Source organism: Pituophis catenifer, unplaced genomic scaffold (assembly GCF_029215685.1).
Source record: "Pituophis catenifer annectens isolate HBS135680 unplaced genomic scaffold, rPitCat1.0.hap2 SCAF_16, whole genome shotgun sequence".
Lineage (NCBI taxonomy): Eukaryota > Metazoa > Chordata > Lepidosauria > Squamata > Colubridae > Pituophis > Pituophis catenifer.
This window is the reverse complement of record NW_027256896.1, coordinates 22,071,276-22,082,447: the sequence shown is the minus strand read 5'-3', so window position 1 is coordinate 22,082,447 and position 11,172 is coordinate 22,071,276. Positions and strand designations below refer to the sequence as shown.

The following is an 11,172-nucleotide window of genomic DNA, read 5'->3' as shown; positions in this document are numbered from 1 at the left end:
GGTCCCCACAGTGTCATAAACAATATAAAGACCTTGAATTTCAAAAGATTGTGTGAAACTCACGTGTTTCAAGCCAGGCATACAACCCCCCAAATAATCAGTTACTTTCCTATATGTGTTTCTACTCTATGGGCCCTCTCAAATACTTTCCAGAGCTGGTTCCTTCCATGTGAATCCATCCACTCTAGTCCCTTCCCTCGCCTTGCCCTGCCACAGAAAAGCTCTGCAAAATAATCCGCGGGGCAGCAAGGGTAGCCTGGGCAGAAGGCAGCTGGTTGGTGCCACTTGTTGCCAGCAGATGCATTAGTGTCTAACGAGCCATAAACATGACTGCTACAACTCTCAAAATCAGCACACCTTCAGTCTTTCTGGTGCTCTGGACAAGGCAGCAACTGAGGCCCGGCCTGACACCAAAGCAGAGTCAAGTCACAGGCTCAGAGGTCTCCTAGTCTGCACCCACTAGGAAGATCAAACTGCTCCAAAATCTGAGAAGTCAACCACTGGTCAATCCTCTCCCCTTGAGAACCGAATTCTCAGCTCGTACAGAATCTGTGGAGCAATGCACACACGTGCCCAGAAACCATTGGAACATGGGCCTTTATTCCATTGTTGTACCTGTAAAAAGATCAATCAATACAAGTCAACGTGAAAAAAAAGTTCCAGAATTGCCAGCCATTTGCTCAGCCGCTGAGGCCTGAGCCTTGTTTAGAAAATGTACATATCTACAACTGAACCCTTCAGAAAAAGGGGAAATGAAGATCCGGCTCCAGCCGGGCACTACACATTAAAATGTCCATCCGATGCGGAACACAACCCCAAGGCCAGAACCCAAACCAGGAAGGGAGCAAGCAAGCATGAGGTTGGAAGGCACTCGGTGACATTTGCAAGGGGCAGGTGCTGGTGGGGGCAGTCTTGAGGGCTGCTCCACCTCCTCTGCCATGGATATGTGGAGCCCAGGTTGTGTGTGTGTGTGTAGCATGGGGGAGGTCAGTGAAACAGGAAGACTGACAGGCAGGAGAAGTACACAGTTCAGCAAGCAGAAGAGACATCTACTTCTGCCATAAGCCCACTCTCCCACCCCCCCTCCAGCTGTAGAATGGCAAGAAAATGAGAGAGGTAGCAAGGCATGGGGTGGTCCTAAGCATCTTGGAGTCTTCCTCTGCCCCTCGACAGCATCTGAATAGGAAGACCTACGAGGGGAACACACCAGGTGTGACAAGGTGCAACTCTCATCAAGTAGGCCTCATTCCAAGGCTATTTAAAATGCAAACCAACACCTTGTTCAGTCTGCCTCCCACAAGGGTCTCCAGCTTCTGGCTTGGCCCACCGTCCCATGGTGGAGGTGGCAAGGCCGTAATATTGCAAACCCGGGATCATCTCAAAGACAGCCTTTGGTGCAGCTTCTGTCAATAGCTGTGTAATGTTGTAACCCAGCAAGCTGAAGATCCTATATGGTGTGGAGAAAGTTGTGGCTTCCTCAGAGAAGACAAGCAGCAAGGAAGAGCGCTATGGCTGCCAGACCTTTTGGCTCACCCGGGTTAATCAATCTTCTCTACCTTCCCAATTATCTTCTCTTCAAAGATAGGCAGGACTGCATCCTCCTCTTGAACTTCTTCAAACACAACTCCACAGTCAAACTCATCACTGACTTTCTTGAAGTAATACCTTTAAAACAGGGATGGGAGGGCAATTCATAGGAGAAGGTTTTGCCCCAAAGGGACTATCAGCTTTGCAGACACCCCCACAAGGTGGCCATCTGGGAGATGCTTCTAGGGGAGTTTGCTATAGCAAACCCATCTAGGACCATCTATAAAGCACCAGAGCTACAATAATGACCCCAGCCCAGATATCTAGAATATCAGAGCCCCATTTTTTCCCTTTCGTCTTTGTACTTGTTTAAGAAAACTAATCCTCCATGTTTGCTAACCAAGTAGATCACATAGGCAATTTGTGTTTTAACTTTAATCTTTCTTCATTTCTCACCCTAGTCTTTTGAGAGGGAAAGCACTGTTTTCTGAGCCATTCCCCAAGTATCACCACCGAGTACCACCATTGAGCTGTGGTGGCGCAGTGGTTAGAGTGCAGTACTGCAGGCTACTTCGGTTGACTGCTGTCGGCTGTCTGCAATTTGGCAGTTCAAATCTCACCAGGCTGAAGGTTGACTCCCTCCTTCCGAGATGGGTAAAAATGAGGACCCAAATTGTTGAGGGCAATAGGCTGCCTCTAAACTGTTTAGAGGGAGCTGTAAAGCACTGTAAAGCTGTATATAGGTCCAAGTGCTACTGCTATTGCTATTCTGCCTCTGGATCCCCAGCTCATCAATATGATTCTCCAGCTACCAGGAGTTGTTGTTTTGCTCTGGGCTGAAGGGAGACTTAAGGGAAGCCCAGGGGAATGGGTGCATGCCGACCTCCCGTGCCAGTTCCTTGCCCATTCTTACCTGTAATTCCCCTTCTTGGTCAGCAGTTCCTTGAACTGGCCCAGCGTGACCACCCGGCCTTTGACAAGGGTGCGGTAGGGGATCGGCTCTCCACAGAAGTAATACGCCACCACAATATTCTCACAGGGCTGGGAGAAACCGCCGCCCAATCTCTTGGGTGCCTTCATTCTAGGAGGCCAAACACAGAGTGAGTCCTTCGCTGGCAGACATATTGCAGCACACCTGGCTGGCTGTCTCAGCAAGGGAGACTCCTCTTCGGAGGAGACTCAGCACAAGAGCAGCCAGCCGCAATGAGGGCATATGGGAGAACTGGTGCACCAAAGGGGGTCGGGACTGGGGAGAGCAAAGGAGGGGGGAACAAAGCTTTCTTGGGGAGAAGCCAAACCAATCCCTGGCAAGACCATCAGCAGATAGAGGTGCCCCGTTTTTGCAGATCCTGCTTCCTCTCTCTTGCTCCAGCCTTAACTGGGCAGACAATTTCTGAAACTGATGTTAGAGAGGTGCATTGCTTGTGGCACCCCAAGGCTTCTGACTGCCATTTCCCTCAATCTTTGCCAAAAGCCCTTCACCACAGGAGTTGTGGCAAAAAAAACCAGGAGGAGAGTCCTCTTGCCTCTTTCCAAAAGGCCCGATGTGCTGCTAACAGTTCCAGAAGGTCAGCCTACTCTCTCTCAGCACCCCCTTCCAAAGAACAATAACGGCAGCAGGGACAGCCCAATTCCTCTTCTCCTGGCTCAGCCGATTCTGCACTCAAAAGTCTGGCAAGCTAAGAGTAACTGATCCTTAAATTCTCTGGGGACTTCACTCCACGCAACAGCCTCAATTTGGAAGCTGCTTGCAACCAATGCTTCCATAGTCTCTATGGGAAAAGAACAATTCCCAACCCCTGCAGTCTTTCCGCTGGCTGAGCCACCTTGGGCACAGTAGCAAAGTGACTCTCCCAGCAATGCTACCACGTGGACACCTTTCTCAAACCCCAACTCAAAACAAACAAACAAAAATCACCCTTGCAGGGAACCCAAAAAGAATTTTAAACCTGACGGGAGTCACAGACCTGAGAACTCAATCAGCCCAAATAATAACGGCTCCTTCATGGGCCATTACGAGCCCAATCTGTGAGAACCAGCTGGACACCCCACTGGAAGATGGGCGCAGAAGCGCTGGAAGAGGCTATGAAACACAATTTGGCCCAACAGCCATCTCCAACCACCAGGCTAGCCTGGGGAGGACGGACTAGCTTTGAGAGAAGAGGGAGAAGAACCTAAAGAACTGCAAAACAGACTCTGAGAGACCCAGGTTGGAAACGGTAACTACATTCGGCACTGCCACCCAACTGCCCTAACAAATGAATGGTCACCCTGGATAATCCCATGAACATATCGGAAGAACAACATGGACTTTAGACAATTCTCTTATTTTACCCTTATTTCCTCTGATCAAGGATCCGTTTCAGGGGCCACAAACCAAGCCTTTCCAGCCTGAAAGGCTTGGGAGAGGGGATGGGGGGAAGAGAGAAGAAAATCAGAAGCTTCACTGCCAGCCAAGTGGAGGGGCTTTTCCACCATGGGCGCAGAGAGTACCAACCGGTCCCTCTTCTCAGCCTCTCATCTTTCTCTTCTGGGTTCCTGGTCTTCCAAACCCGCAGGGGAGATCCCTGGGCCAGGAGGCAGCATAGAGAAGGCCTGGGACATGCATAGCTGGAGCAGCAGCAGGGGGCGCTCCTCATGTTCCCGGCACTGAAGTGGGCCAGGCCCAGTTCCTTTCCCTGGCAAGCTCTACCCTCAAAAGGCAGCTCAGTGGGGCCCAGGGGGAGAGTGGGGGGCAATGGTGGGTTTCAACCAGTGTTATCCCAGTTCGCATCATGCACGCGCTTCGCTCGCACGCACACCAAACTTGCGCTCCACACAAGCGGAGTGTATTATGGAACAGCTGAGACATGGCAATCCGCTCTGCCGCGCCTTTCAGCTAGGCTAAAAATGACCAAATAAAAGTTATCTATAACACAGGGGTGGGTGGGAGGGCCAACCTAACCGTCAGTGAGAACCGGTTCGCTCTCAGTTCACCATCATCGCTACCAGTTTGTCCGAACCGGCCCAAACCAGTAGAAACCCACCACTGGTGGGGGGGTTCCTGGGGCAACTACCAGAGAGGTCCCTTTCCTCCCTCCTGCTTACCTCTGCTTGGCAGCTGGCTTGCCAGTTCTCTTCTCCTCCTCCTCCAATCGCCGTCGGGCTTCCTCCAGCTGTGTCAGAGGGTTGGGAGCAGGGTTGGGGGGCATGGTTGGGTCCTGGATGAAAGGGTGGGATGGCTGCACAACATTTCGGAATGAGATCCAGGGGTGCACAGCCATAGGGCGATCGATGGGAACCGGGCGGGGTGGCTCGTGAGCCAGTTGCTTCTTTGTACCCGATGAGCTTCAAGGAAAACAAACAGAAATTGACGGAGTGTCCCAAGACTACTGTAGCAAACCACAGATGAGAGCAGCAAGTAAAGCAGAACTGCTGGATAAAAAAGACCAGCCTCCAGCTGCCTGTCCGAAGCAGATAGCCTTATCACCACCACCCCGAGGGAAGACAGCAACAGCAGGTGCTTCCGTCTCCCGCTTGAGGAGAAGACATCCTCCCCACTCAGACATGGGAGGCTGGGGGGAGGGGAGAGGGATCTGCAAAAGGTCTGCAGTGAAGGCTTCCAGGACTCCAAAAAGAGTCCCTCAGGAGCCCAAGCTGAGAGGAGGATGAATCTGAGAGCTGGTTCTCTCCCTTCCGCCTCCTGCAGTACAGAGCAAGCCCATCCTTCCAGAGCCCAGTGATAACAAAGGCCAGAAATCAAGCAACACTGTCTGTTCTTAGGTGAAGCATCTGGAAAAGGGGGCTACAGCACCTTGTTTGCTGCTCCGGTTGTGGAAGGGAGAAATCAAACAGCAGGGAGGGTAGCCCAGAGCAGTAGTTCTGCCAACGTGAGACTCAGCACCAGATGCCCATTTCATCATCTTCCCCAGGCAGCGTCTTTGGTTTGGCTTCACAGCCATATGCAACCTTGGCACCTCTACCATTTGCCCACATTGGAATCCGACATGCCTTTCCCCTCCTGACCCCACTCACCTGTGGGTCGTCTTCCGATGCCTGCTGATCTCCTTTTCACCTTCTATGATCCACTGCATGATCTTCTGGTTCCTTTCCAGGTCTTCTGGAGACCCAGGCACATCGTAGCTGGCACCTTCATTTTTCCCAGGATCTGACTTCTTGGCACTCCGCTTGGCGAGCAAGCCAGCTTTCCCACTAGCCAGAGGAGGAGAGAGAAATAGGCAGCTGAGATCTTCCTCTCGTCACTTCTCCCAAAGCATGGGAAGAAACAGCGCTTTCTGGGGCCAGCCTGGCCTTGACCCTACCGCAGCCTGGTTCTCCCAATACCACACCAACTGCCCTGAGAAGCTGAGGCAATGTGTGCAGCCCCCTCTCTTCCTGCAGGGCTTCAGCAAGCTAAGAAAGAAGCACTGTAACCCCCCGCACTGCACGCAAAGGCTCTAGCGGAGTGCTGAGAGGCTCATGCCCACCCTCAGCCCTGGAAACTCCCTGGGACACTTTGGACTAGCAAGTTCTCTCAGCCCCACCTACCTCACAGGGTTGTTGTTAGAGGGATAAAATGAAGGGAAATATCCACCTAAACTGCCTCGAACTCCTAGAGAAAGATGAAATATAAATCTGACTAATAAATAACAGCCAAATTCACCTGTAGGCCATGGCATCCAGAGGGCCTGGGGCCAGGCCCATGCTCTCCCCGTAGGCCCGGGACTTGGTGGTACAGCTGTGAGGGTCCACACTCCAGGAGAAAGGGCCCTGCATGCGCTGGCTGGTCACTTCTTCCGCTGTCTCCTTGGCTTTCAGTCCGGCATGGTGATGGACCACATGGTGATAAACATGCTTGTGGTGATAAAGGTTGGAGGTCTCCAGCTTCAGTCCGGACTTGCTGGCATGCTTGCTGTGGCCCAGTGGGATAGACCCCGTCAGTCCATGCAGCTTGCCAACAAGCCCACTGTCTGGAGATCGGGGTTTGGGGGATTGGCAGCCGGGAGTTTTCATCACTCGCTGCACGTGCTCGTCCAGAATGCTCTCGGGGTTCTCTTCGTGAGCATCGCGCACCTGCAGCTCAGCATAGCGGGGAGCAAAGTGGGGCAAGAGCTGTGTGGGGACCAGCTTGTGGTTCATGAGGGACGGACCCAAGGGGAGGTCTGCGTCTTCCCCTTCTTCCTCCTGTCACAAGACACAGTCGTCAGGTCAGTGCCTAAGGCAACCCGGGCAGAGGGGCCAGAGGAGGTGGCAAAACCCAGGGAACAGGGAGGCAGCCAGGAGCAGCTCCCCTTACCCAGCAACAAGAGAACTCAACCAAGCCAGTCAACTCAAAAGCCAGCTGAAGCCTTCCCATCCAGGGCAATAGCTCTGGATTTTCAGGCCCAGCTCCTCCCCCACCCCTGGCTTTTCTGGAGTCCCCAGGTCCTATTGGGCAGCTGCTCCCTTCCTCCAAGAACCAGGAGCGTGACAAAGGCAGCAACTTCACTCACGGCTTGGACGCGTTTCAGGCGTTCCTCCAGCTTGGCCTCTGCTTCCCGGTCCCTCAGCACTTCCTTGAGGCGGTTAATCAGTTCGGCAGCAAATTTCTGGGGTTCAACATGGATGTCCTTTGGCATTCGGTAAGTTCGCTGTGGGAAAGAAGCATCGGTGTGCAAAGCAACCTGGCCCTCCGTCCTCCCTGGTCTTCCTTTTTGGGGAGGAGCAGGGATAGTTTGAGAATTTCCTCCTGATCTCTGTGCCGAAGCAGAAAAATTGCCTTTCTCCTATGGGTCATTCTGCCCACGCTCAGAAGTTCCCCTGCATGGGAACCCTTCAGAGCAGCAATGGCCAGCTCACCATTTCTCCCCCCCCCCAATCTGCTTCCGAGGTGCTGCCAGCTACCAGCCTCCCAGAAGTTGCTCTCAAGCAGCAGGGACCCTCAGACTCTGGGAACCTTCCACAAAAGAGCTGAAACGAGTGGCATCAGCTGGCCTGTGCAGTGCCCGTAAAGACTTGCTTGGGGACAGAAATTTCCAGGGACAGAGAGCAGAAGGATTCTGTCTCTTCACTGGCCGAATAATTGCCAGAATTCCCTCTCCACTCCAGGTGGACACATGAGGCTCCAGAAACGCCGACAGACTCCACCAAGACAGCCCATAAGCTTCCTCTGGCACCCAAAAAAAAGAATCCAGACAGAATTTTTTTTGTGGGGGGAGAGGGAGAGGCCAGGTTTGGAGGCACTCACTAAGAAGGGCTAACTGCACCAGCTGGGAAGGGCCTGTGGGAGAGAAAAAGGGGCTCCAAAGTGGGGAGCAACTTTGTAACTGGGTTGACTCAATCTGCTGCTGAGCCTTCAGGCCAGAATCCGCCTGCGCGGCAACTGCTAGACGCCAGGAAAGGAAGACCCTTGGAACAGGGCCACATCCCCGAAGCGCTTTCTCCCCCTTACCGGAATGTGAGGTAGTGGCACACGTCCATTTGCTTTGGCGCTTTCTTGCATCTCTCTACGATGCTGCTTCCGCAGCCGGTAAGGGGGAACCCCGTCTCTGCCATAAGGAAGCCACAATACATAAACTAAAAGGCTGCTCAGGGGAGAGCCACCCTGGCCAATGCAAGTATGCAAAGCCCATCTGGCAGACCCAGAGCTCCTCTGCCCGAGCAGGACAAAGAGCCTGCCCCCTCCCATTGCAAATGTCCTCCCTCCGTTATGTTACAAGCACCGGTAACACTCTGTTTCCAGACCGGTAAGGAGCCAGGAGACATTTTTATAAACAACACAGCTGCCTTTCTAAAGATGGCTGCTGCGGGCATGGGCCCATGGTTAGAAGAGCTGCTGGAAAGACTGAAAATCTGCCCAGAGACAACCCACCCCCTTGGTTCCACCCCATCCTTTCCAAATACTCACAGGCTGCTATCAGTCAGTGACATGGTGTCAGCATCACTGGACATGCTGTGCTGCTCACTGTCATTGGCGCTGGTGGCTGGTGCCAGGGCATAGCCGGTGTTGACATAATACGAATGCCCTGTCTCCCTCCAAGGCCCAGGCCTGCCAAGAGAAGACCAGGCAATGCTCAGAACCTCACAGCACTTACATCCATGCCGGGAGGACTGTCCCCAACAAAATCCATTCATGCCCATCAGTATGTCGGGGGAGGACAGAACAGAGTCATCTTGGACCACAAGATGGGTGGCGGATGGATGGATGGATGGATGGATGGATGGAAGGAAGGAAGGAAGGAAGGAAGGAAGGAAGGAAGGAAGGAAGGAAGCGCAAGCGTCCATATTATAAACAGATATTCCAAACATTATGATGTTCCCCACTAAAGAGCTCTCATTCTTCTTTAAAGAACTGCTAAAATGTTAAGACTTTTATGGAGTCCTTGGTATTTTCTAACCTTAGTCATTTGCTTGCAGATGTTTCATTATGTAACCAGGTAACACCACAAGTGCAAGTAAGTGGGGGGTTTACTGGCTTGCCCCCATCTACTCAACTGATGTTGCCTAGTTGTGTAATGAAACACCTGCGAACAACCAGACTCAGAAAAGACCAAAAATTATTGTAAAAGGTGCAGTAATGTTTACAAAATTTTGTAACTGTCTTTATCTATTGAGTTTCTTAGGTAATATGAAAAAGGAAAAAAAAGAGCTATGACAGTTTTACAAAACTGAGCTTGGCAGAGCCAAACAAGTCTAGTTTTTTGCAAACTGAGACCAAATAAGAAGCCAAGTTCTTATTCTTCATTCAACAGCTTTTGCGGTGAGCATCTGACATACATCACTGCCCATGTTCTCTACATGTCCAAGGCCAGACAGCTTCATGTAGCCTTTGGCCAAAAAAGGCCAATGTACTACCCCCCCCCCCAAGCCCTTTGCTGGTGAGGCAAGAGACCTGGATCCCCAATGTGGGTCTTTGAATGAGGAGAATGGCTTTCCTGAGCAGGATATGTACTGCTTTCTGACAGCCAGGAAGGTCAGCCTGGACTGAAGAGACCAACAGATGATCTGACAGATGAGCACCTATTGTCCCCACCTCCCAGCTGCAAGCATCTTTGCCTCCAATCCTGTGGTCAAGTGAACAGGGGCAAACTGTAAACAAAAGCATCCTTGGGACTGTGGCTCTCACCTGAACTCCCTCCCCTCGCTGTAATGCCTGGTCCTGGGGGCTGGCTGGCTGGTTGTTTCCAGAAGGAGTTTCTGGGTGAATCTGCTGGAGGAGGCAGACTCCGGATCAGCTGCCACCTGCCCCTCCTCTCCTTCCATGATGTCTTGGTCACATTTCCACTCCTCATCCTCATTCAAGGTGGGCAGGTACCCAGGCAGCCCCTTCCCTGTCCCGGACCCTGAACTCTGATCGCTGTGCACTTTTGGGCTCTCCCCACCTGTCCTTGTGTACTCCAAATAAATATCCGACTTCAGGAACAAGGGATAGGTATTCTCTTCAATCATGGACTGGATTTCCGTCTGGGCCTGGTCAAACATGGCCGGGTCAATAAGTTGCTTCAGAACACAATCTTTGATGAAGCTTTTAGTGGCTGGCTTGACCTGCTGGGACACGATCCCGTTATTATCAAGAATGTATTTCTTGTAAATGGCTTTGGCCAGCTTTAACCTTTTCTCCTCCTTGGAGTCGCAGGGCGCCAGCTTCCTGAAGCCGCTGCAGGCAAACCAGAAGTCCAGCAAATCTGCACAGCTCTCGTGCTTCAGAAAGGTCCGGAAAAGGTGGATGCCGTCTTGGTCGTCCAGCAAGGAGTGCAAGGACTCTGCCCATCGCAGGTAAGGCGGCGTCGGGGAAGCGCTGCCCTCCGGCTCGTAGCCCAGGTCGAGGTCCGGACGCCGCGGGGTGGCGGTGGTCGTCTCGCCTTTCCCTCCGTCGCCCTTCCCGGCCGAAAAGCCGTGGCCGGGGGTCCGCGGGTCCGCGGAAACGAGGTCGCCCTCTTCCCCGGGGACCGGGGGCCTGGGCGCGTCCTCGGTGAAGCCGCCCCCGAGGTCCAGCGGGAAGCCTTTCTCCTGCGTGCTCATCTCGCGGACGGGGCCCGGCGGCGGCGGCGGCCCGGCTCAGCGCGCCAGCAGGAGCGAGGGGCTCCGGCTGCAACCGTGGGGAAGGCCCGTCAGAGGCGAGAAGGGACGCTCCTCCCGCGGCCGTCGCAGAAGCCGCCCGGGCGAGCCGCTCCCCGCCTCCCCAGGCCGGGCCCGCAGCTCGCGCCAGACCGAGGCCGCTCCCTTTGTCCGCCCGGCCGGCGGGAGCGGCGGCGGCGCCGGTGAGGCCGCGCACGTGGGGTCGCGACCGGATGGATCCCCCGCTCCCGCGGACTGGACGGGAGGCGGGACGAGGCCCGGGACACTCAACCGAGAGAGGCGGGGGGGCGCCGCGGCCCAGGCGAGGCTGAGAGGGGAGCGGCGCGAGAAGGCGCGGGGCGCCGGCCCCCCATGGCCCCCGGAGCTGTGCCTGCCCGGCCCGGCCCAGCGCAGTTCTGCCGACGGTCGGCAGCGCCTCGCCCTCGCGTCCGCCCTTCCGCGGCGAACGGCGGCCCGACAGCGCCCCCAGCGGCCCGGAGGATCCCGCGGTGGCCGGACAGGAGCAAAGAAAGGAAACCCCGGCACGCTTTCCCTGTGGGCCGGCGCCTCAGGAAGGGCCCGGCTGAAGATCCTCCAAAGCCCCTGAGGGCAGAAGTAACGGGTAGCAGA

At 54.2% G+C, this 11,172-nt stretch overlaps 1 protein-coding gene across 1 annotated transcript; it reads right to left on the bottom strand.

Annotated features, from left to right (window-relative positions):
• Positions 1-580: 580 nt before the first annotated feature.
• On the bottom strand, positions 581-10,932 carry AXIN1 (axin 1). Its single transcript, XM_070955407.1, has 9 exons — positions 9,611-10,932; positions 8,393-8,533; positions 7,937-8,033; positions 6,999-7,136; positions 6,170-6,690; positions 5,542-5,718; positions 4,615-4,854; positions 2,441-2,608; positions 581-1,665 (listed from the first exon to the last, which is right to left on the bottom strand). Exons 1-9 carry the CDS (start codon positions 10,504-10,506, stop codon positions 1,539-1,541), a joined length of 2,505 nt encoding a protein of 834 aa, XP_070811508.1. The 5' UTR covers positions 10,507-10,932; the 3' UTR covers positions 581-1,538.
• Between the last annotated feature and the right edge of the window lie 240 nt (positions 10,933-11,172).